Source organism: Dermacentor variabilis, chromosome 11 (genome assembly GCF_050947875.1).
Source record: "Dermacentor variabilis isolate Ectoservices chromosome 11, ASM5094787v1, whole genome shotgun sequence".
Lineage (NCBI taxonomy): Eukaryota > Metazoa > Arthropoda > Arachnida > Ixodida > Ixodidae > Dermacentor > Dermacentor variabilis.
Window position 1 is genome coordinate 112,959,698 of NC_134578.1, and position 24,889 is coordinate 112,984,586.

General features: G+C 45.3%; 1 protein-coding gene across 1 annotated transcript in view; it reads right to left on the reverse strand.

The window, feature by feature from the left end:
* Window positions 1-24,889, reverse strand: part of LOC142564070 (17-beta-hydroxysteroid dehydrogenase 13-like) — a 77,995-nt gene that overhangs the window by 11,677 nt on the left and 41,429 nt on the right. Inside the window, exons 2-4 of the mRNA XM_075674900.1 lie at window positions 14,151-14,393; window positions 12,038-12,144; window positions 10,856-10,996 (exon numbers count right to left, since the gene is read on the reverse strand). Of these exons, the coding sequence (XP_075531015.1) occupies window positions 10,856-10,996; window positions 12,038-12,144; window positions 14,151-14,393 (491 nt within the window). The remainder of the gene's footprint in view (window positions 1-10,855; window positions 10,997-12,037; window positions 12,145-14,150; window positions 14,394-24,889) is intronic.

Consider the following 24,889-nt stretch of genomic DNA (forward strand, 5'->3'; position numbering starts at 1 on the left):
AGGTTGCAGACCATGTATCTTTATGGTCTTCAGGACACATTGTATTCAATAGCGAGCGAGGACCGGTGTGGCGAAGAGCGCCTGCATATTTCCTGGTCTCGTTTCCCTTAAAGTAGTTAACATACATTCAACTTTATTGATTCTTTCGCACACACAGGCCGATAGAGATAATGTGCGACACTGGTTAAACAATAATACTCTAATACGTTTCATTGTACTGCTCCCAGAGCTCAGGGCCATTTACACTAGAAACCGGTCATGCTAAGCTCCAAAAAAATATTCTCCTTTAGTGTTTATTTAAGCTTCATTTAGGTTTTTGTTGCGTTTTGGGCCCATGAGCCATGTGTCGGGCTTCCTCTCTAGCATCACGGTTGGACGCATCTGCAATGTAATTGAAAAACATTTAGAAAAAGCATGTGATATAGGTTGAACATTCTAACTCTACGGATGTGGAGCGGGTGTTCTAATTTTATCCACAAGCACACTTATTTTCAGGTGAAAAAGGGCTGCGCTATAATTCTTTAGTTCACGAAATTGCTTTTCACGCCCACGGACGTTTCAGCAAACACGAACTCACTTCTTTCGTGATTGACAATAGAAAGTTAACGCACACAGAGGCCAGCACAGCAAGCAGCACTGCGGCTGCTCGTGTTCACATATCATTTAAAGAATTATAGTGAAATGAGACAGCAGGAAAGAGTATGTGATTGTGCCTTAATTTCATTTTTAACAAGATGCTTTGAACGGGTAACATTCTAAGTGACATCAAACGTATGAAATGGCTCCTCTAGTGACGTGAACAGGGAAAGCACTCACAGAAAGCTATTCCTCGCCGATTCTTGTGCGTAACTGCCCCGAACCATCTGCCACGTGCTAACCGCAAGACGCACAATGTCTCTTACGCAAGAAGTTACATTTTTATACTGTAGAAAACGGCTACCAATGTGTCGTTTGCGGATTACGCTCCCAGCAAAAACTCCATTCTGGATAGGTACGGCATGCATAACGAGTACCCCCGCTAGCCGCAGTTACATTTAGTTATTTGTGGATGGCAGTAACGTCAAGCTTCATAAATCCGTGGGACAAGCTCGTGTACTCCTCATCAAGGCAAGACCATCACGATAATTGCGAAGGTATATTGCGCAAGCCCATCACGATATTTCCGGAAAACTTCTGCATCGGTGCACGTGACATGATGGCCTAAAATTTATTGCGCAAGGTTGTGTTTGGCTTCTTCGATGAATGTTGGTTTCGATGAATTTTATTAGAGTGTCACGTTTTGAAATTGCGCGATTTTGCGACTTCTTGTCACGTTGTACTGTCGGTGCAGAACCGGACACTTGCGTCAAAAGTGCGCTAAGGTCTTAACACTTTATAGGCAAAATGGTGACGGTAAATACATAAACAGTGCACGCTTGTCAATATTAGAACGTGTGAAATGTCAGCCGGCCACTCTGAGAGCTGGTTCATTAGGGATGACCGTGAAATTCGCAAGTCGACAGAGCAAGTGCAGCGGACGCCGTGTATGATTACGGCAGCAGCGTCTTCAGGAGATTTATTTGTCCCTAAGCAACGGACAAAGCATTAAAGATAGGGTTATCGAGTCAACTAAAAAAAAAATCGACAGAAGCACCTTTCGGATGTTTCGGGAATTTCTAAGCTTAACGTGTGTAATTCGTGTGGCAAAATACTAGTCAGGAACAATCGAAATGTGGCGGTCATGAGGGCAGCCCTCAATAACGGTATCCCAATGGAACGACTGTTAGGAACATTACGCCCTCGAGATGAAAGCAAGACGACTACCGTGGCACTCACGCCAAGACTGTTCAATAAATATTTTGAATGGTGTTCGATGCAGGCTTGCAGGTGGAACAAAGAGGACAAACTTATTTTTTGTCGAAGTGGAATTTGCTTTTTTCTTTGTGTTACAAAGAACATGTGCCATATTCAAAACGCTCTCAGTAGTTGGTTCAGTTCTAATCATTTGTAGCTTTACAAGTAGTATAACAGTTTTTGTCTAAAGTCGAATTTCGCAATTATTTCTTTTTTTTTACTTTTCTTGTACTTAATATCCAAAAACAGCTCTTTCTGGTACTTTCTTCCTCAGGGAACACGCGAAACAATAGCGTTTGGATCGTACGTGCAACGATACCTATCTAGTTGAGCAGCTCAACGCCATAGCCATTAGGTTAACACGGTGGGTCGCACGCAAAATTCTTGCTATTTGTACTTTCACCAATACTTTGCTGGACAACCTCCTTTGAGGAAGTTGGAACAATTTAATACCTTGCACATATCGCTGTACTGGTAAATTCACCAGCTGGAAGCCTTACTAAATGATTTAACACGTCCACAGAAAGTGTATGCCGCTGTCAACACTGAAGCAACAATTTGTTATTGCGGTGCGCGCAACCGCGGTTTATCTGAAGGGCAGGAGTTTCTGTTTTTATTTTTTTCCACGTATATAACTTGCCCACCATTTCTTTGGAATGAAAGCAAACACAAGTGGTAATGAACAGCTCGCATATTGTCTGCCCCATCGTAACGGCGAAAGAAGCAGATGTTGGTCATACGCGTTTCCTGATGTTCATCGCTATGGCTCAAGTACGACGAAAAGATCGCATTCGCGATGACATGTAAAGATTGCCCACCATGAGCTTTGAACAGCGACCTTTTTTTCATTATAGACCAGGGAAAAGGCTGACAATGAGGCCTCACGAATGGCTTGAGGTGGTCTAGAATGTTTCGTTCGAGACTAGGACCTGGCCAGAATGAGATCACACGACTGCTTTAGTGCCGCTCATTGCGGCACTGACAGATATTCAGACGACCATGGGTAGGTAGGCTACAGACCTTAATGTGTACATGTAAAAGCAACAATAGAGCAAAATTTCCGTCAAATGTCAATCTTCGACAACGAGGATAAAGCAAGGTTTGTTAAAGAGTTCGGCGGCCGTTTATTATATACAATTAGTGATATTCAAGGTACAACAGTAGGCCCCACAAATTGATAAGAAGAGTTACATTTCTGAAGAAGTCTATACGGATAAGTGATAACGCCCAAACGATAGGAATGAATAAAATAGCATCCGAAATTAATCAGAAACGCGTCTTATTCCGACAGAGGTTAACTATGTTTTCGCAGACGAGAAATTATGCATCGACGATTATTGTTCTTCACTTGAAACGCACCTCAGACTGTTTCATCACGAAATAGAGGGAGAAAGACAAAAAGAGATAAATATGAGGCAGCGTGAAATAGAAATTTACAAATACCGTTTGACCACTGTTAAACTGACTGCAAATTCATGATCAGCACAGATAATGCTCTTATCACTCGCACAGCGGGTTAAATGGTCCTTAAATACCGATACGCAAGTGGCTTCCGTAGTGTCTTTTTTTGTGCCTTTTGAAGCGCTGTTCTAAGATGCGCATTCCTGCATGAAGTGTCGGCATAACCGAACGTACGAGCACAGCGAAGGATAAAAGAGCAAACGCAGAGCGCAGCGGGGCATAAAAGACGGTGCTAGCGAAGAGATCGCGAGCAGGAAAGCCGAGGAGGAGGAGGATGCAGCAGAAGCATGAGGAGGAAAGCGGAGGAGGAGAGTATGGCGAAAGGGTGAGGAGAAAACCGTAATGCCTCACGAGACATTGTCCACAGGAGCGGCCAGGCATGCAGCGAGCTCGTCCACCGATAGCACATATGAAAACGAAGCACTGCGCATGCGCTACTTCGCTTGTACCTAGCGTCACTATTGATTGAGCTCCGCGCGAGGCACGTGTTTCCGGGTTTAGGCTGTCTTTCTGAGCAGCGAGCGATGGAACCATTGGAAATGCTTCGTCTGCTGCTGCTGCTAAAGCAGCTGCCCAAGCAGCATATCAGAGCGGCCACCGAGTGGACCCTCTCGTTCAGAATCTAATTTCTTGCAGCATTATATTGCGAATTCAAAGCACGCGAACAGCTGCGCTCACAATTCACGTTAGGGGTATCGTAACTGTCGGTGAATTTTTTTATTATTATTTATTCAATACTGCAGAGTCAAGGTCCGAGCAGGGTGGACAATACAAATCAAACAAATGAATAAAACGCAAAACAACACCAACGAAAGAACACCAATACACGCTCACAAACGTTGATTCACCCTCTGATCACTAGCTTCAGTAAGGCAATTCCAATAATGTTTGTTCATTGGAAAATAGGAAATTTTAAACAGGTCAGTACGAGCCAAATATGGCGTTAGCGCCTTTTGTTGACGGTGTCGGGTGGGCCTGCTAGTTGAGGGTGACGATACGGTGATAGATGTCGAGCTAGTTTGTTGTTAAAATATTGGAATAAAATTCGAATCTAAATTTTTACTTCGTGTCTGTAACGTTGGTATGCAATTAGGTTTGATTAAACTATACGGCGAGTCTAACGCGGTAACGTTGTCAAATATAAGCCTTACAGCCTTTCCCCAAATACGTTAAAGAATATTCGTGTTAAGTTTAGCAAAAGAGTCCCATAAATTGCACGCATATTCTAGCTTTAGTGGCACAAGAGCAGCGTAGCAGAGGAGTTTACCCTTAGCAAAAGCAGTTTTAAGTTTACGTTTCGGAACATATAGCGTGCGGTAGGCAGAAGAGCAACCATTGTCAACATAAATATTCCAAGATAGAAGTCAGTGTCACACCGAGATATTTGTAGCAAGTTACTGTTGTAATGGTGAATACCCAAATAAATAAGTACATGAAAGTGGTTTCTTTTTTCAAAATATTGGAAGGCACATTTGTTCGTGTTTAGTGACATTCCCCGTTGTTTACACCTTTTATGTATACTACCCGGCTTGTGTTGAGGTCGCTGTAATTGTTAGTGCAAATAATTTGCTTAAATAATACACAGTCATAAACAAACACTAATTTTTACACTAGGGTTAAGAACATCAACATTATTTTGTTCAGAGGAAGCCCGCTGCATAAATGTATTTACAACTATTTACATGGGAAAAAGCCAAGTGGGGAACAGCTAACCTCCCCAGGCTGGTTCAAAGGTCCCAGCTCCACGCGACAGTCTATCGCTTTCTAGTCGCCTCTCTCTCGCACGCACTGTCCTGTCCAAATTCGCCGTATGACAACGTCGTTAACACACAATAGAAAGAGCAATTGGCCTAGCACATTGCCCTGTTGTACAACGTATGTAGGTGGAAGACAATCCGAGAGTTTACGCCTACACATACGTAATGCTTGAGATTAGTTCAGTAGGCTGAAATCCAAGAAACGAACAATTCTGGAATACCTGTCGTTGTTTGAAAATTAGCTTACTGCGTTGACCTTTGTCAAAAGCTTAACAGTGATCAAAGGAAAGCACACCTATCTCACCTCCTCTATCGAGAGTTAATGCAAGATAATAAAACAATGTGGCGAGTTGAGCTACCGTTAGTCTCCTAACCCATGTTAAAACTTAGTCAATCCATAGCAAGCACTCTGCCAGGAATATAGCTATATTGGTAGCAATGATATGTCTGATAATTTTACCAGTTGACAAGTTAGTGAAATAAGACAGTAATATTCTAGTGTAGGTGCTCTCTCTTTTTAAAGATGGGCACAATTCGGGCTGTCCTCGATTCTGTGGGAAATTGAGAAGTCATCAAGAAAGAGGGAAAATACTAACCATAACATTAGCAAGACATAGGGGATGTTGTCGCGAAAGTTATGGTAGATGCTGATTAACTGCACGTTTTTTTCATGCACCCTCTCATGTCCTCGACCATCGATTGGTTTATTATTGTCCTTTGTAATGTTTGAGATTTAGACGTCCTGTGTTCGCAGAGGAGCGCTGCATTGGTGGAGTTTATTTGTGATTTCTAGACGCTGAGATTGCGACTCCGTTTCTGATGAATGTGGCGTTTTGTGGTGCACAGGCCAAGTATTACCAAAAAGCTCCATACCAGTGTTAATACGTTCGCAGTGGAGCGGCGACTCACGAGGAGTTGCTGCGACGTGGCTGTAAAGGGGCCTAAATGAAGTCGCTGCAAAGAGCGTTAAAGTTATATGTGATAAGAATAGCAATGACTAATGAGGTGTACTATGAAGGCGAAAGATACACACCGCAAGAACGATATGGTATAATATAACATGTCAGAGGCACATATTCGCGAGAAGCACTACTGCCCCAACAGGGCCCTATAAACGCGTGAACTTTGGAGGCATGTACTTTACAAAAGACTACTGTCACAGCGGCATCCTCTGGCGCGAGGATGCGCTATGGATTTATTGGGCTAATAACCTGTAACACTACATCATTCAAAGAAACGTAGGGCTGCTTTGGTGCCAAAAAACATTGCCGGATGGAGAAAGAGGCGCTGCCAACATGCTAGAGGAAAATGTTTATTTCTCTCATTTTCTTATTCCCAAAACTCCAGCACGACGTGGATGACGACCAGCCTCTCAACACATCTACCACAAGCTGGATATTCATTGTCAGTCAGGAGAAAACTGTTGGTGCATATGTCTGTCCTATCCTGAGTCGACAGATTAGGACATATCTTGCAAAGGGGAGCGAGAAGTGTTGCGGAAAAAAGGAGACCAGGAGAGGAAAGACGCTCCCAGCGCCTGCTCCCAGCTCACAACAGAAGTTCGTCTTGTTTTGTTGTGGAGGGCCAGGAATATCATAACCATGGCTTAATTACGTGAAGCGTGTCATTTTTTTAGCGTCCCACAAGCGCTGTCAGTGGCTTCTTAGTCTCTTTCGCAGGGGAGCTTTAGATTTAAGTAAGGGATAACAGCGGTAAGATTGATAGCTTGCGATGCAATCGGTATGGCAATTCGGTCAACTTGCATATTATCCTCGGCGGCCCTATGGCCAAGCTCCAATCATATAAAGACTTGCAGCGGTGCCTTACTCTCAGTCATATAAAGACTTGCAGCGGTGCCTTACTCTTAGTCAGCGAACGGAATAAAACTCACTAAGTACAGGGTTCCTATTTTTACTCAGTAAACATTCAAGCTATTATGACGCTTCTGAAATGGTGTCAACATAAATGTTTTTTTTATGTTTTAAGTTCCTTATATGTTTTACAGCTCCCAATAGTACATAGGTCTCAGCCGCAGAGACGCTTGTTTCCAAGTGCTATACATCGGATTCGGAGGATGGACCGATTGCTTTAGAAAACATGCAGGCATGTGACTTAGAGGCATCAATGTAATATTCTGTGAACGAGTGCTTCGAGTGGAATTCTAGGAAATTGATTTGAATATGTGCCTCTGGAGCGTGTTTTCCTATTTCTACGAACGCTGTATCACATTCTATAGGTGTCACTGCCGTGGTGCCAATGGCTTCGCTGGGACTATCAGGTTTAGGTAAAGAATTGGAACTCCCGTTAACTCAGAAAGTTTCCTTACCCGCAGAGAGAATGGTTCCCTAGCTGCAGGTCGATTACTAAAAAGCCTAGCAGATGTCACATCGTTTATGGTTACGCAGGAGAGATGATCGTGGCTTGCGTTCACTTTCAGAAAGTACATGAAACTTTCGGTACAAGGCTTTAGACTCTCTGCAGGACTTGTCCTGAAGGCACCAGTGGCCAGGCGGATACCTAGGCTATGGGCAGGATCGAGCGTCTTCAAGGCGCTAGGAGTAGCCGATTGATACAATATGGCCCTGTAATCTAAGCGTGTTCGAATGAGGCTTTTGTAAAGGTTCATGAGGCGCTTCCCATCACTACTCCACGTCGTGTGTAGAAGAATCCTAAGACAGTTTATGCTTGTCATGCATTACTTCTTTTTAGCGCACTTCAGGTGTGGAATAAAGGTTCATCTCGTGTCTTACATGATGCCTAAAAAATGTATGCTCTCTGTTTTCAGGTAAGCATTGATCATGTAGCTCAATATGGCGGTCTAGGAGCCGGCATCTGTTTCTTGAGAAGGGACGCAGTAGCTCTTCAAGGAATTTCAGTAAAATCCATTCTGCTGAGCCCATTTTGACACATTGTTTGGGCTAAGTTGACCCTGTCATTCGTAGATTGTGAAGTTACAGGATATAAATCCCACCTGCACGTCATAAACATAAGCAGATTAAGCCATACCTTGTAGAATAAATGAATGCAACAAATTTATTTTTAATTTATGAACCGTACAAATAAATATCCACCATGGGGCACCCCATTCTCCTGCATAAATGGCCTGGAGAGAGCATTGCCAGCTTTAAAAAAGAACGTGCGCTTCGATAACTTTCTATTATATCAACAATGTTGCCATGAATGGCTATTTTCCAGAGATCTCGCTAAATTCTGTAACACCAGGCGGCGTCATATGCCTTATTTATATCAAGGAACGCCGAGAGGAAGGGCTGTTTTTCAACAAAAGCTTCACCAATGTACGCCCAAGTCGCACGAGGTGGTCAGTTGTGGATCGACCTTCTCTAAATCTATATTGATAAGGGTAAAGCAATTTGTTTGAGTCGAGGAAGTGTGATAGCCGGCGATTGATCACCTTCTCAAATAGCTTACACAAGCAGGTTGTTAGCGCTGTAGCCCTGTAACTTGCTACAGAAGATGGATCTTTACCTTATTTCACGATATAGACAACAATAGCTTATTGCCATGCCAACGGAATTTACGCTGGAGCCCATGTGTGAAAAAGGAACAACAGAGCGATTTGTGTATCGTGGTAAAGGTGTTTTATCATTAGGTACATAATTCGATCAGTTCCCACAGCAGACTTTTCACAGGTAGTCAAAGCCGCTCTGAGCTCAGCTAAACCAAAAGGACCGTTGTACTGTTCACAACCACTGCACTTGCGACTGAATGCATTAATTTCTACTGTATTCCTGTACTTCAGGAAATCTTCGGAGTTATGTTCTGATCTAGAAACATGCTCGAAATGCTCTCCAATGGTACTAGCCTGGTCTTGAAAACTCTGGCCTCGATCATGAACCGACGGGAAATGGTGAGAAGGCCAGCGTAATAATTTTGTAACCCTGTTCCATACTTTTGGTTCATCCGTATATGAATTCCTGAGTTGTACTTTTGCTAGCTCTCCCTTTCAGAAATACGTCTGTTCGCCTGCCTTGTGATTTGATTCGTCTAAAGCGTATGAGATTATCTGCCACTGCAGAGTCACGTAGCAGAAAACACGCCTTGTTCTACCTGCTGCGTGCTTCCTTAAATCCAAGATTCCACCTCGAATCCTCTAGCCAATCCTCTAGTTTGTGAAATGCATATTGATGCCGCATGAACTATGAACGCTGTTAGGTATACCACTACATCATCAATACAAAGGGCATAGGCATCATCCTAGGTCAACTGCGTAAGTTGGCGAAATAGCGTCCAGTTGACTGAATCAACTTTTCATTTGGCAACTTGCGGGAAGCATCATCTGGTTTTGTTAGCCTCAGAACAATCGGAAAGTAATAACTCTGTCTCGTCACTGTGTGCTACGTGATATCTGGGAAAGTTTACTTTTTGTTTGCCTAAGAACTGGAAAACTTCATCGGTGTGGCCTCTTGTCTGTGCATGATCGCGGCGTCGAGGAAATTTTTCTGCCATAGATATAGTGTTGTGTTCACCAGAGAAGCCTGCCACCCAGCATGGAGCCTAAACAGAAAGGGAAAGTGACGACTATGCTCTGTGTGGGCCAGTTGTACACCTCTGCTATGAGCCAATATGTGTAACAAAGGTGGTTAATCATACGATAAGAAGCCAACAAGCACTGACACCAAGGACCTCGCGAAATGCGAAGGTTGTGGGTTCGGTTCCCACCTGCGGCAAGTTGTTTTTTCATCCACTTTAATTCCCGTTAATTTATCATTTCTTTATTTCATTTATTAAGCACAAGTAACTTCCCCTATGCTGTCCTTGGTGTCAGTGCTTGTTGGCTTCTTATGATATGATTAATAAAAAATCGGGACCCTCGGTTAACCCCCTCTCTTCTCGTTTATTACATAACAAGGGTCTCGAATCCGGCAGCATTGATGCCTTCAGGTAGCATGTGTGAGTTTATTTACCAGTTGCCGTCACACGAAAAGATCACGTTCTCGTGACGCCTGTGGCAAAAAGGACGTTACCGCCATGAATGTATGCGAGTGGTGGCGATGGGTAACACTCCCAGGGTTCTACTAGGACACATAAATACCCAAGAAAGTGGATGGGGAAACAGCGCCGCGGTAGCTCAATTGGTAGAGCATCGCACGCGAAATACTAAGCTTGTGGGTTCGGTTCCCACCTACGGCAAGTTGTTTTTTCATCCACTTTAATTCCCGTTAATTTAGCATTTCCTTATTTCATTTATTAAGCAGAAGTGATTACCCCTGATGTCCTTGGTGTCAGTGCTTGTTGGCTTCTTATGGTATGATTAATAAAAAATCGGGACTCTTGGTCTTCAAAGGTGGTTAAGACACACAGGATTAACACTTGCCGCCTAGAAATTTGGAAGTGGGGAGAAGCGAATATAAGATGGTAAAGTAGGAGGAAGAAATGGTTGTAGAGGGGGGACAGAAAAAGGCGACGGCCGATTGCCACCGAATGGTCAGTCCGAGGGGTGCAGTCTACGTGAATCGGATTCCAAAGAGGTGTGCTCATTCCGCCGAGGAGCCACAAGGATCCAAACAGCCGGCACAGTCTCAACCTACAGAATCCCCTGATTCCCGCACAAGGCTAGGCTACGCACGGCTACACTCAGGATAGCCCAACCCCCATGTGATCGTGTCCGTGGAGTCGTGTACTGTGTTTCTTGGTGTAAAGTGAAACGTACAAGAAACGAAATGTACGAGGCGTACGCCCCTTGCTTTCTCTTATCCTTTGTGCCCCATTTTCATTACATCACTGTACCAACTTACGCGGTTAACTACTATTCCCAACTAATACCCTCAGGCTGACGGACCCACCTTGACTTTGGCTCCTTAAACATGCCAGTGTTGATGGCCATGGGGTACACTGTTGTCAGCTTTATCTTGTCGAGCAGGCCGAGCTGGTAGAGTTCTTCGTCGAGGGCGCACATCAAGCCCCGGACGGCGAACTTCGACGCACTGCAAGCAAAGTTCCACATGAGTACCACGCTCCTGTAAAAGCTTCATGCTTCAAAAAAGGAAAAACATCAATACGCGCAAAAACTATCAAACACCCAACTACTAGTAAACCTACTTGAACGTCTTAGCTGGCTCCCTTTTCTTCCCAGCTAAAAACTTCACCCAAGCTTATGTATTTTTTGCTCGGTGATTGTAATACATTATGTCGAAGTTCGGGCGTTATTATGCCAGATATTGTGCAGTTCTTTGAATATGGAACGGATAGTATTCGGACCTACAACTTTTCACATTACATTGAGTAGAATTTGTGACTATAATTTGAGTCGGTTATCATATATACATTTGCATGTGCAGAAGCTTGTTTACATGGGTCGCTTTGTGTGCCACTACAGTCGCAATTCCTTTATTACGATAGCGCACAGTGGTGTCTAGATTGAAAGCGTGGTAATAGCGCAGATGTAAAAAAATGTGAACGGTACCCCCATAAAACGAAAACGGATGTCTATGCAAGATCACATAATTCCAAACAACGTTCTACTGAGCTGCAATGTCCCATCCGTCAAAAGCCCATGTCAAACCAAGTAGTCCAACGTCGTACACTTCTGTTGCAATTAAACAAAGAGCATATCCCTGCAATTTTTTAAGATTGGAACATGTTGCAGTATCAGCTTGCTTGCTAGTGACCAGCACACTTTCCTTCACCGAGTATTTCCTTCATATTTGAGAATTCTGAAACCACCCCGATATGTCAATCAAAAGAATTGCTTACGTACTTCAATTATGAGTCGTGACTGGACAGAACTTACTCATGGCACAGCCTGGCACTCCATCCACGAGTATACAGCATCTTTTCATACATATAGGGCAACTTCAAAAAAATATGAATTTCAACACGCAGTTAAAGGTTCTATAGAGTGCTGACTGATTAATACGGCTCAACCCACATTTAGTAATACTTAAAACGGTTACAAAAATTCAAGGCAGAGGCAATGACTTAAATGGAATAAAGAAAAGCCATTTTTTTCAAGCTGCTATACTTGCCAGTAATCTGTGAGGTACCCGGTGCCCACGTAGCCGGCTATGGAGGACATGGCGACGACGTGGCCTTCCTTCTGGACTAGCATTCCGGGCAGGAACTCCTGTATCATCTGCAACGATGGTAACGCAAAATGGCTAAACAGCTACGTATATCCAATTCCTAACCACAAAGAACTGTACGACACGATGACCCCCTGAAGTTACGCCAATAACTTCCGGAGTGAGAAGCAGCCTACTACCCACCATGTTTACTTTCGCAGAGGAGAGATCTTCCTAAAGACTTCATATTTCTTCACTGGAATAGCATATTAACTCTACCTATTGTTCTGCTAATAAAGGCATGGAACATACTGTTCCATGTCCAGTACGCGTGGGGAAACGCCGCCGTAGCAGAACTGCTAACGAATCGCACGCCTTATTAGCAAGGTGTGGGCCCAGCTACCATTGATCGCGCGTTCTCTTCGCCTACATTTACTATTTCCTTATAATTGCTACATTAAAAACACTTATTTGCCCCGACGATTTGCCTCGCTTCTTTGTCTAAAGCTTCATGTAATCGTTCCCACTGAAGAGCGAGGTTACAAGGTACGAATCCCAGTCTCCAAACCATGTCTTTCCATTTTGTACCGCTGTACCTCCCGTAAACCATTTCTGCATATTAAGGTTCGGGTACAGAATCCAGAACCTCAAACGTACCTCATGTAAAAGGGCATGGGTGCAGCGAGCGTTTCTCTCAAAAAGAAAACAAAAGGGAAAATTCCTAAAGCGGTATTCTAAAAGTACGCGGGGGCAACCCGTTGGCAGAGACACGTCACGCAAATCAATTGCTGACGCAGCAAAAACAGCACCAAGGTATGTGACAACGCTGGCGTGATGGTGGTTGCCGCCACCGGCATAGCAGCCGTCACATTTCAATCGTGGGCAAAATGAAACAGAAATAAACAGTAAAGCTTTGTCCCTTGAAGTGTGCTGCCCGTTCAACTCACACAACTGTAGGAACCACGGTGAAAGTACACACGCAGCTGCTCAGCACGAGCGCCACTGTTTATGTGCCCAGTGCTCATGCCAGAAGCGGTAGGCAGAAATCCATGTGCTGGCGACCCTGCAGAACCAATTGAACGTTGCGCGAAAATGCGTTCAGTAGTCTTCCTCATTTTACTGCGATAACAATTATGTGGATACTTCTGGCGCATTTTTGCCATCGGCGTTGTCGTCTTGTTCCGTATAAGGTCCAAAGTCGACATCACCATCGACGCGCGTCTTGCGCTGTATGTGCAAGTGAAAGCACGCGAGGGAAGACGACGATCGCGGCTCAATCTGGCGTGCGCGAAGGAGGAAAGCGGAGAGCAAACGCGCCGTCTTCCGTCGCGCTAACGGCCGTGGGGAGATATGGGAGGGAGGTAGGAGGGCAACGTTTCGTTCCGGCAGCAACCGCCTATTCGCGACCGGGCGCAATGGCAACCGACGATCTTGGCTCAATCTCGCGTACAATAGGCAGCAAAGCGGGGAGGCATTGCGCTAGGGAGGGGGGGGGGGGCGGCTTCAACTCCGCCAACAATTGCACATTTTGCACGGTCGCACTCGGTCGGGCGCGTCGTCTCTTGAACTTCTTCTACAGACGGCTCATTTTGCGGACTGTGTTCTTGCCACTCTTGCGTTGAAGCGATAGACAGCCGGAGGCCACTTCGCTCGCTGCTGCTGCCGCCCTTGCTCACACCAGCGTTCCGACAGCGAGTGTCCGCGCTCATGGAGTGTGATGTGTTCGTGTTTACTTCTGCGTGCAGACACTGTGCTGATTTATTCACTTACTAATCGAATGTTTATAAGTTTATATGACCGATAAAACTACTATCCTCACTTCGTATAACTGTGTACTAATTTGCTATCGCAATCGATGCTTCGCCTTTCTGGGGAAATTGCGACTTTTTTCTAGTCAATCGTTCTGCGTGGTTCTCGCGCCTCTGGAGAATTCCTAAGATTCAACACGTCGGCCGTGTGTTCATCAGGGAGAATGTGACATCACGGCGGTGGCGCCAACGCGCCTCTCGAATTAGCATAAATGTCGCAGCATTAAAAGACGCACAAGTGACGATCTGAGCATCGCAGTAGACCTTACCCAGAAGTGCGAGAGCAGGTTGACGTCCAGGGTGCGCCGTATCTGCTCCGGCCTCAGCGTGAGTAGTGGCTGACACTGAGTGACGGCGGCATTGTTGACCAAGATGGCGACGGGCCCCACCTCCTGGGACACCTGGCGCGCCAGCTCGCGCACCTGCTTCTCGTCGGACACGTCACACTGGTAGGCGTGCGCCGACACGCCCACATCCAGCTTGATCTCGTCGGCCACCGACTGGTTGTTCTCCTGCGAGGAAGTTAGGCGTGCTGCTCACATGATGCAACGGTCCGTGAAACAGTTCTGTGTGCTCAATTGTCACAAGTGCGCTTCCCACGAGATTCGTTATAGTTGTGACCACTGGTATTTTGGATAAAGAGGCTTGAAGGTGTGGCTCAACGAGAATTTGCACAACCGGAAGGTGCGTCCGTAGCAGTCGTTCTGCAGTGTTAGAACGACTGTAAACATTTCCATGTATTGCCAAGGGAGCGATTGCACTTAACAGAACCGCAATAATGTTCACTCGTTTCAAAGACGAAGGTAAGGTTGATCGTGCATGCATTATTTATGCTCAGCTTAGGTGTCAGCCAAGTAAGCTTCTACGTCCCTCCATAAAAAAATTGTTCCATAACGTGTTTTATGACCAAATGTCTTTTAAACGCTTTGGAATATCCAGAAGTTTCAACATTTTCCGCTGATTAGCCGTCAATGAGGCATGCGCACTTTCTTTTAACGAGGACCTGGTAGGTCTTTTCAGGAAACCACGTCTGTTTTTCTTTGTTAAAGACTACATTTTAGTGTTTTACGTGACAGAACCACGATATGACTATGAGAAACGCTTTAGTGGTGGACTGCGCATTAATTCTGGCTACCTGGGATTCCATGAATACTTTGTTTAGCGCGAAAAGACAGACACAAGAAAGACGACAGGACAAGGCGCCTTGTCCTGTCGTCTTTCTTGTGTCTGTCTTTTTGCGCTAAACAAAGTATTCATGGATTCGCACCAACTAGCCCGCCAACGCATTGTGCTGAACTACCTGGGATTGTGTGACGTGCACTCAATGAACAGTACACGGGCATTTTTGCACTTCGCCTCCGTCGAAACGCAGCCGTCGTGGCCGCTGTGACAGGCTTGATCCCGCGCCCTCAGTCTTAGCAGCGGAACTGCTATGTTTTTATGTTATTGCTATGTTTTATGTTTTTCTTTTTCGGCTGGTGTTGTTCCTGTTAGCATTGGAAAAATTTGTTATATCAGAGGGTAACAAAGATTTTTCTGTCGAAACTTGTTGGAGGCCATCAATGTTTTCAATCAATCTAAAATTCTCTGTCTAGAAAAAGGAAGGTGCCTGATAAAACGCCACTACAAGCCTCCTATGCTACACTTGCCCAAACGGCACAGAAGAGAACAGCAGGACCGTATGCTTTCATCGTGGCGTCATGCTTCCACAGCTTTCTTGAATTTTCTCGGGCGAATGGACCGTTAAGCAGCAAGGACATCGCGGCCTTGACAAACACCCAACTACTGCTATAACCAGAAGAAGTGTTCGACTTTTTATGCCAAGACTAGACCGTTGCTAAAAAGAGGCGATTCAGATTTCGCTCACAGTATAGCTCGTAAAAAGTACAGTCTTACTTTCCACCATGTGATGCATTCCGACAGGTTTAGCGCTGATGACTTCCTTTATCAGAAGATGTTCGGTGGCATCAAATCAACGCTGTCTACAGTTGTTACTACAAGAAAGCGCAGACATGCAGGCCTTGAGAAAACAAGTGCGCAGAGAGAATGTACGCTACGTTTGGGTAAAGCCCAAATTCACCAAAGAGACATCTGATATTAGCAAGACATAAGTGGCTTCGTGTTCCCTTTGCGTCGTTATAGTGTTCCTGGGACGCACGCACGAGTTTCTACGTCGGATAAAATGCGTAAAGACTTTTCACAAGGAAATTTTTTTTCATAATTTGAGCCTAATCAAAGCATGTAACAAAAGCGGTAGTAACTATAAGGTCGTTACTTTCCGCATAACGTCCTGGGGTTTCCCTATGAACGGCGCCATTGTTACATTACTGAAACAAACGCCAAATAAGAACGCCCTATTGTATCTTACAGCAGCAAAACTCTAACAATGCATCGTATTCGTACACTGTTCATGGCACTAGACTAACTTCTGTTTTAATTCTATTTTTTGTTATAGCTATATGTATACTAAACTCATTGGAGGGCTATTGGAAGAGCACTCATTAAAGGAAAACAGGAAGTGGTGAGGACCAAAGGTAGATTGAATGGGCTGTTAACCATAACTCAGAAATAATGTATGTTATTTCTTCATTGATATGGAATAAAATTTATATTCTTCATTTCCGAACGTTTCTTTCACGTTGTTTGTTTCGTGTGTGCGTGTGCACGCGTGTGTGCTTCATTGCGTTTCACCCCAGCACCTAGTGACGCTTAAATTGGGGTGCATTCCATGGCGTCTCCTGCAGTAGGTCTCCGGACCGCTTTTCGGTTCAACTTTCGGGACCGATATAAGTCGACCTTGTAATCCCTACCTAGCTCAAAAGAAAACGAAAGTGTTATCAATCGTGTCATTCTGTATACAACAAAGTGCACCAAACATTGTATCAGACCAGGACCAAGACAAAAGATACCCATCTGGGCAAAAGCGAATGCGCGTGTTAGGCGATCCTTATCCGTCGTCGTTCGAGGAACGCGGTAGTGCAGGCCAAGGGGGGCGATCCCAGCACCAGCAGCAGCAACGTGCGGCCGTGAAACGCGGACAAGGGCCTCCACGAGGAAAAAGGAAGCACTCTCACTGAGTCGTTAGCTCCTGGTGAACGGGCGCTCGGCGTGGCCTACTTCCATCTCTCGGCGCTGGTTCTGCTCCCGCGAGAAAGGGAACCCAGTACACGTACGCCCCCACGTGCCCATACGCCGGTGCGGTCGCGAACGGTGGCGACTCGAAGAGTGAATGGCCGCAGTCGCGAGACTGAAAATAGTTGGCCGCTGACTTTGGGGCACCACCGGTGAATCTCGAGAGCGATTGTTGTATTGTCCACATGCGAGCGGGCCCGACTCGGTACCAGATTGTCCTGTCGCTATGTCTTTCTTTTCTTCTTTTTTGTGTGCCTGGGGGTGACCTTTGTAGAAATTCAAATGTCCCTGCTTGAAGCCCCAGTCACCGTAGGAAAAAAGTTACTGGCTGTCATGATCGCTCGCAGAGTGTGAAAAAAAAAACGAAAATTAAAGTATATATAAAAGGTAACCTTTCTAATGCTTGCTGTGAGGTGAGTAGATTAAGTTGACTGTATTACTCCGCAGAATTTATATCGGCAAGCCCCCCCAAGTCAGAAGATATGTCGTCACATGCCGAGATAGCCATGACCTATGGTGTTTGGTTGCCGAGCGTGATGTCGCTCTTTCGACCCTGGCCGCAGTGGCTGCATTTGGATGGGGGCGAAATGTAAACACGCTCGTAAACTTCCATGTAACTGCAGGTTATAGAACCAAAGGATGTTGAAATTATTCCCCAGTACCTTAGCCGTAATTCATGATCATATCGTCATTTTGGCACCTCATACAAGCTTACACGTCTTGCTCTGAATTACTTCTCAATGGTGGATTGTGGCTCTCTCTGTTCAAATCGTGCTGCAAACTTCATGCGAGAGGAGCCAGGAGAAAAAAAAAACTTAACTGACATAACAGATCGTAACAGAGACCACGGAATACGAGTGATCGCACTGTGGATGAAGCAAGAAAAGAAAAGCTGCGCAAATTAGCAAGACACGGTAACACGGAGAAAGCAGCGGTGGTACACGCTTCCAAACAATAAAGACCAAGTTTTCACTCTACCAGCCACAAAAGTCGCCATGGTGGTGTAGTGGCTAAGGTGTTGCGCAGCTAAGCTCGAGGTTGCGGGATGGAATCCCAGTGGCAGCGACCGGTTTTTTGCTGGGGGCGAAATGCAAAATCACCCGTGTACCGTACATTGGGTGTACGCTAAAGAATCCCAGGTAGTCAAATTTATCGCGGAATTCTCCACTATGGCGTGCCTCATAATAATACCGTGGTTTTGGCACGGAAAACCCTAGAATTTAATTTTAAGGCGAAAGCTTTAAGTGGCTCGTCGCAATGGCTCGTACCCCCCCCCCCCCCAAAAAAAAAGAGACGCAGCGCGTAGCCAAGTGTTACCAAAATATCACCATCAGCGATGGCTCGTACCGCCCTAAGCAAGCAAAGATGCAATAGCTGATATCCCCCTAAAGTTAAGGCTACAAGCGCTGAGCAAGTCAAGGGAACAGTGCATAGATTCATTGAAACCGCCAATACAAGAACACCATACGTTTTAATAAAGGACAAGCTCAAAACAAGCATCGGAACTATCAATAAAGCATTGCGTGTCCCCATCGGAAGTACGTTACGGCCGAGGATGATCGCCAAGCAAGAAACGCGGTGCGATGTGCGAAACGGCGGGAGCAAGGCGTTCGACCGCCAGTGCTGCTTTCTCCTGTTGAGAGGACGCACCGTAAAGACGAAGAGAAACCTCGTTGGCGCGAGTCTGACCCGGCTAGATGAGCGCGCGAAGCCGCAGCTAAGCGTCGAAAACGCCCCGAAGAAGCCGAACTGCGAAAGCAGCGGCGCGACGATGTGCGACACCAACGTTGTGAGGAGGCGAAGCTCGTAAACAATGGCTTGCCACACGTGTACTTCACACTGCGGCTCGTTATGTCTTGCAAGAAGTCTGAGCGTTCCGATCGTATAACTTGACACATTACCAAGTGTGCAGCCAGCTTTGGCCTTCACGTGTTAGAGGCTTTCAGGTGTAACCTGCTGCCGAACTTTTGTTTTTTATCACGCACAAGTTTCATTTTCACTGAGTCTGGAAAAAGTGTCTTCAAATAGCTATACTTAGGCATCTTAATTAACACCCATAATGTATTCTGCTGCAAAATGTTTTGTTTTATAATAGGGCGCGGTACTATAGCAGCACTTGGCTAGGCCTGTGGTATTTCAAATTGCGAAAATGGAAACAACAAATTTGTGTTCGCCCTTTTTGAAGAAGTGTCGAAAGCATTTCACATGGTTAATTATGACTTACTATGAAGAGAAATTATACTGCTACGGATTCATGGGACCATTTTGACACTTTAACTTATCATAAATTGAACAAATGGGCGGTAACAAATGGTTGCACTGCGGCAAAATCATAGCAGTTATCCTCAGCTGGGCACCTCTCTGATTCAAATTTGTACACGAATGATTCTGGCAACATTTCCGACTATGAAGTGTTCAAATATGCCCCGTACGCTCGCCTTATATCTAAGCGTTCCACTCATAAAAACTCTTTGACTAACCTACAAGGTCATTTGCAACAGGTTGTCATGGCTTCCCAATAACATAATGTAAACAGCAGTAAGGCGAAGATTGTATGTTTTCGGATCCCTTTAAAGCGAAGCTGTATATGCCTAGAAAAAACACTCGTGGTTCGACCACAGAAACCCTACTGTGGGGGTATGAGCTATTGTTTCGGGGCGTATGAACCATTGCATTCGTCTTACGTGATCAAGAAAGGTCAATGTATTAAAGCCTCTAACCCTACAGCTAGAACAGAACTGGCAGAACTTTCGAAGTTAATCAACAAGCGTAAGACAGCTGACATACGGAAGTATAATATGGATAGAATTGAACATTCTCTCAGGAACGGAGGAAGCCTAAAAGCAATGAAGAAGAAACTAGGAATTGGCAAGAATCAGATGTATGCGTTAAGAGACAAAGCCGGCAATATCATCACTAATATGGATGAGATAGTTCAAGTGGCTGAGGAGTTCTATAGAGATTTATACAGTCCCAGCGGCACCAACGACGATAATGTAAGAGAGGATAGTCTAGACGAGTTTGAAATCCCACAGGTAACGCCGGAAGACGCAAAGAAAGCCTTGGGAGCTATGCAAAGGGGGAAGGCAGCAGGGGAGGATCAGGTAACAGCAGATTTGTTGAAGGATGGTGGGCAGATTGTTCTAGAGAAACTGGCCACCCTGTATACGCAATGCCTCATGACCTCGAGTGTACCGGAATCTTGGAAGAACGCTAACGTAATCCTAATCAATAAGAAAGGGGACGCCAAAGAGTTGAAAAATTATAGACCGATCAGCTTACTGTCAGTTGCCTACAAACTATTTACTAAGGCAATCGCAAATAAAATCAGGAACACTTTAGACTTCTGTCAACCAAAGGACCAGGCAGGATTCCGTAAAGGCTACAACAATAGGCCATATTCACACTACCAATCAGGTGATAGACAAATGTGCGGAATATAACCAACCCTAATATAAAGATTTCATTGATTACGAGAAAACGTTTGATTCTGTCGAAACCTCAGCAGTCATGGAGGCATTACGGAATCAGGGTGTAGACGAGCCGTATGTAAAAATACTGAAAGATATCTATTACGGCTCCACAGCCACCGTAGTCCTTCATAAAGAAAGCAGCAAAATCCCAATAAAGACAGGCGTCAGACAGGGAGATACGATCTCTCCAATGCTTTTCATAGCGTGTTTACAGCAGGTATTCAGAGACCTGGATTGGGAAGAATTGGGGATAAACGTTAATGGATAATACCTTTGTAACTTGCGATTCGCTGATGATATTGCCTTGCTTAGTAACTCAGGGGACTAATAGCAATGCATGCTCACTGATCTGGAGAGGCAAAGCAGAAGAGCGGGTCTAAAAATTAATCTGCACAAAACTAAGGTAATGTTTAACAGTCTCGGAAGAGAACAGCAATTACCAATAGGTAGCGAGGCACTAGAAGTGGTAAGGGAATACATCTACTAAGGGCAAGGAGAGACAGTGGATCCGGATCATGCGACGGAAATAATCAGAATAATAAGAATGGGCTGGGTTGCATTTGGCAGGAATTCTCAGATCGTGAACAGCAGGTTGCCATTATCCCTCAAGAGAAAAGTTTATAACAGCTGTGTCTTACCAGTACTCACGTACGGAGCAGAAGCCTGGAGGCTTACAAAAAGGGTTCTACTTAAATTGAGGACGACGCAACGAGCTATGGAAAGAAGAATGATGGGTGTAACGTTAAGGGACAAGAAAGGAGCAGATTGGGTGAGGGAACAAACGCGAGTTAATGACATCTTAGTTGAAATCAAGAAAAAGAAATGGGGCGGGGGGGCATGGGCAGGACATGTAATGAGGAGGGAAGATAACCGATGGTCATTAAGGGTTACGGACTGGATTCGAAGGGAAGGGAAGCGTAGCAGGCGGCGGCAGAAAGTTAGGTGGGTGGATGAGATTAAGAAGTTTGCAGGGACGACATGGCCACAATTAGTACATGACCGGGGTTGTTGGAGTAGTATGGGAGAGGCCTTTGCCCTGCAGTGGGCGTAACCAGTCTGATGATGATGATGATGATGATGATGATGATGATGATGATACGTGGCGGACGAACAAACTTCTCGTTGGACTGCAGATGTGATAGTGAAGCGACATGGGCTAACGGACCTCTGAGCGCAGTGGGGCCGTGACTGGCACGGGCTTGCAGGTCACACCTGTGGACATTAAAGTTTCGTCTATCTCGCTCTCTCTCGATGGGTAGGCATAGAAATAGTTTAGTGGGTGTAAGCTGCGTTCGTCTTTCTTTAGTGATACTATGTTTAAGTTCATGCAGTCTCTCTCCTTCTTTGCAATATGCTTAAATATGTGTCCCTGTGTGGCCCCGGTGGGTCACTTGGTTACTACGGTGCATAACCAAGTCATAAACACTATGATTAACCCATCACAAAACCAAATGGGTTACACAATTCAGAAAGACTTTGATGAACCTACTGGCTCAACATAATGAGCCGCTCATTGCACCCGTCCACGGGGGTGATTATGTGAAGCGCAATGTGTGGCATTTCAAGTAAATAATGTGATAAACCCAAGCGAAACGTGTGCGTAAGCTCATTAGGAAACGCGAAAACGTAACCAATAATTGAGAAAGAGTTGAATAAGCCGCCGGAATTAACCCAGCGATAAACACCGGGGCCGCATATTTCTGTTTCGCTGGTTTACCATCGGTACGGGGTGCATGGGCAGTAATTTTTTTATAAAGATCCATAACAACGTTTCGCTTATGTGCGATTTGACTACTTGTAGCAGTTGTGCTTGTCAACCTGTCTAACCTGCGTGTTCTGTAATGTAATTTTTTTACGTTTTAATAATACTGACACACTTGAATGTCTCTATAAAAATACGACACTAACGAAATCGCTTGAAGAACGAACGATTGTGTGTGTACTAGACCAACTCCTACATTTCATATGCATTGCGAATGTCTCAATGACGCTGACAACGGCCACAAATTTGGGTGTACAACGAAGCAATTTAGTCCTCCCCGACGCCTAATTATATTTATTAATTAATTAGTTAATTAATTGGTCTACTTACACCGAGGGCATCAAGCGGTGCCACCGCTGCCCTTCGCAGCCACCGCGCAGTCGCGGTCAGTGTTAACACTAGCGACGTCCTCATCCATGCGTGCCGTTCGCAGCGAATATGTTAATCCTGCTGCACAGCTGAAGGAATACTGCTCAACTGAGTTTATACGCTGCAGCGAGTGTGGCGGCCGACGAATGGGTCGGGGTCAACGACCACATGAGTGTCTCGGAACTGACGACTGACAATAACGTCGAAGCCAGCAAGGACGTGTGAGTGACGAAAGGAAAACGAATGCACCAGGTATGAAGAGTGTGCAGACGAAAAAAAAACAAAAACTTCTCGACAATGGCGGCAATACGGCATTCGACGCTCTGCAGCCGTGCATGGCAGAGCCTGCGCAAACCTCGATGACGTAAAATTGGCCACACTCGCACATTCCGTCACGTGAAGTGTGCAAAAGAACTCGGCGACTTCACTAAGCATGGCTACACCCACTGCAGGGCAAAGGCCTCTCCCATACTTCTCCAACTACCTCGGTCATGTGCTAATTGCGGCCATGTTGTCCCTGCAAACTTCTTAATATCATCCGCCCACCTAACTTTCTGCCGCCCCCTGCTACGCTTCTCTTCTCTTGGAATCCACTCCGTAACCCTTAATGACCTTCGGTTATCTTCCCTCCTCATTACATGTCCTGCCCACCCATGCCAATTTCTTTGTCTTGATTTCAGCTAAGATGTCATTACCTCGCGTTTGTTCCCTCACCCAATCTGCTCTTTTCTTGTCCCTTAACGTTACACCCATCATTCTTTTTTCCATAGCTTGTTGCGTCGTCAATTTAAGTAGCGTTTACTTTGCGTTTATTTATGTTCAAATATTGGCTCAATTCGGTTGATTCTCTGTTTAGGAGTATCTTTTCTGGAGCGCTCACACAAAGGCCATGTCCATATTGTATTCCTATACCTCAAAATGCCTCAATTTGATTTATCGTTCAGGGGACACAATTGTGCTCAAGCATATTTCGACAGAAATTCAAGGGCTACTTAGTTATCGCTACGTGGATGAATGAGAAAGCATTGCGACCATCGCGCGATGCTCAGGCATTATGCCGCGATGGAAAGACGTGGGTTCCGCTCCCACCAAACCCCATGGGTTCGACTCCCAACACGTGTCGTAGGTTGGAGTGTCCTAATCACCTCTACCTTATTTCACTGTGCTGTAATTACCTTCGCCTTAATTTTCACCAGAGGTCTTGGGTTCGAGTGCCTTACTTACCTCCGCCTTAAAATTAAATATCCTAGGTTCGAGTCCCTCCAAGCGTCGAGAGTTCGTAGCATTTTCGTATAATCGTGTCGTCACACCGCCAAAGCCGGATTTTCCCCCTCAAAAGCCATTTAATGCTATCGACTTAAAAAACCTCCTTGATTATAGGCCTCAACAAGCGCTCCGCACACGTAAGCGTTTTGTTGTTCGTCGTGTGTGCAGCACATACGGGAAGCGCATTCGCGAATATTGCATTCTAGTCATTTTTAGTAATTTGCTCGTACAAATGTTCTCTCTTAATGTGCACAAAGCTGGGAAAAGGGAACTTATGCCCGTTTACAGTATTTAGGCGGGCGAGTTTCATGCTTCTTTTACTTGGGTTTCATTTTTCCATCTGCCGGGTACTGCCCCACAAGTATTCCTTTAGCTTCTGGAGCACCGATTTTGCACGTTGAAACAGTATCTAATATACAAAGTTGTTATTATTATAATAGAGGCTTGGTCGTACATGAATAGACGGAGTAGAAGAGCTCATTACTGTAGAAAGTTCAGTATACGAAAGGCTAATGCACTGATCTATAGTGTAAGAGTTGAGGAGGACGTCGGGATGAAGAACTTGGAGGTTTATTTACATTATTTGCAGTGAGACGACCAAGAAATTGACAGTCATAGTGTCATTACGGGCCGGCAGCAACTCGGACGCTGCGGCCCGTGGCAAGAAGCTCGACAGAGATGACTCAAGGAATGCTCTCTTGCTGCTCCCGGTCTCTCGCTTTTAAGCCCTTCGGTGTCTCGAAGACACGTCACGTTCGGCCAATCGGCGAGCCCGCTCAGGTGACGCCATTTTCGGCCAATCGGTGAGCCCGCTCAGGTGTCGTCATTTTCGGCCAATGGTAGGCGCCCGTGCGATTGTGTCACACCAGGCGGAGAGGGTCGCTCCTTGGTCACCAATTGTCGGAGTGCTTACGCCTCTCTGCGGTCTTGCCTTCCCGGCTTGTAATGCGCCGTCACAATAGGCGGATGGGGCGATGCTGCCAGGGTTTCACGGTGCGTTACAGCC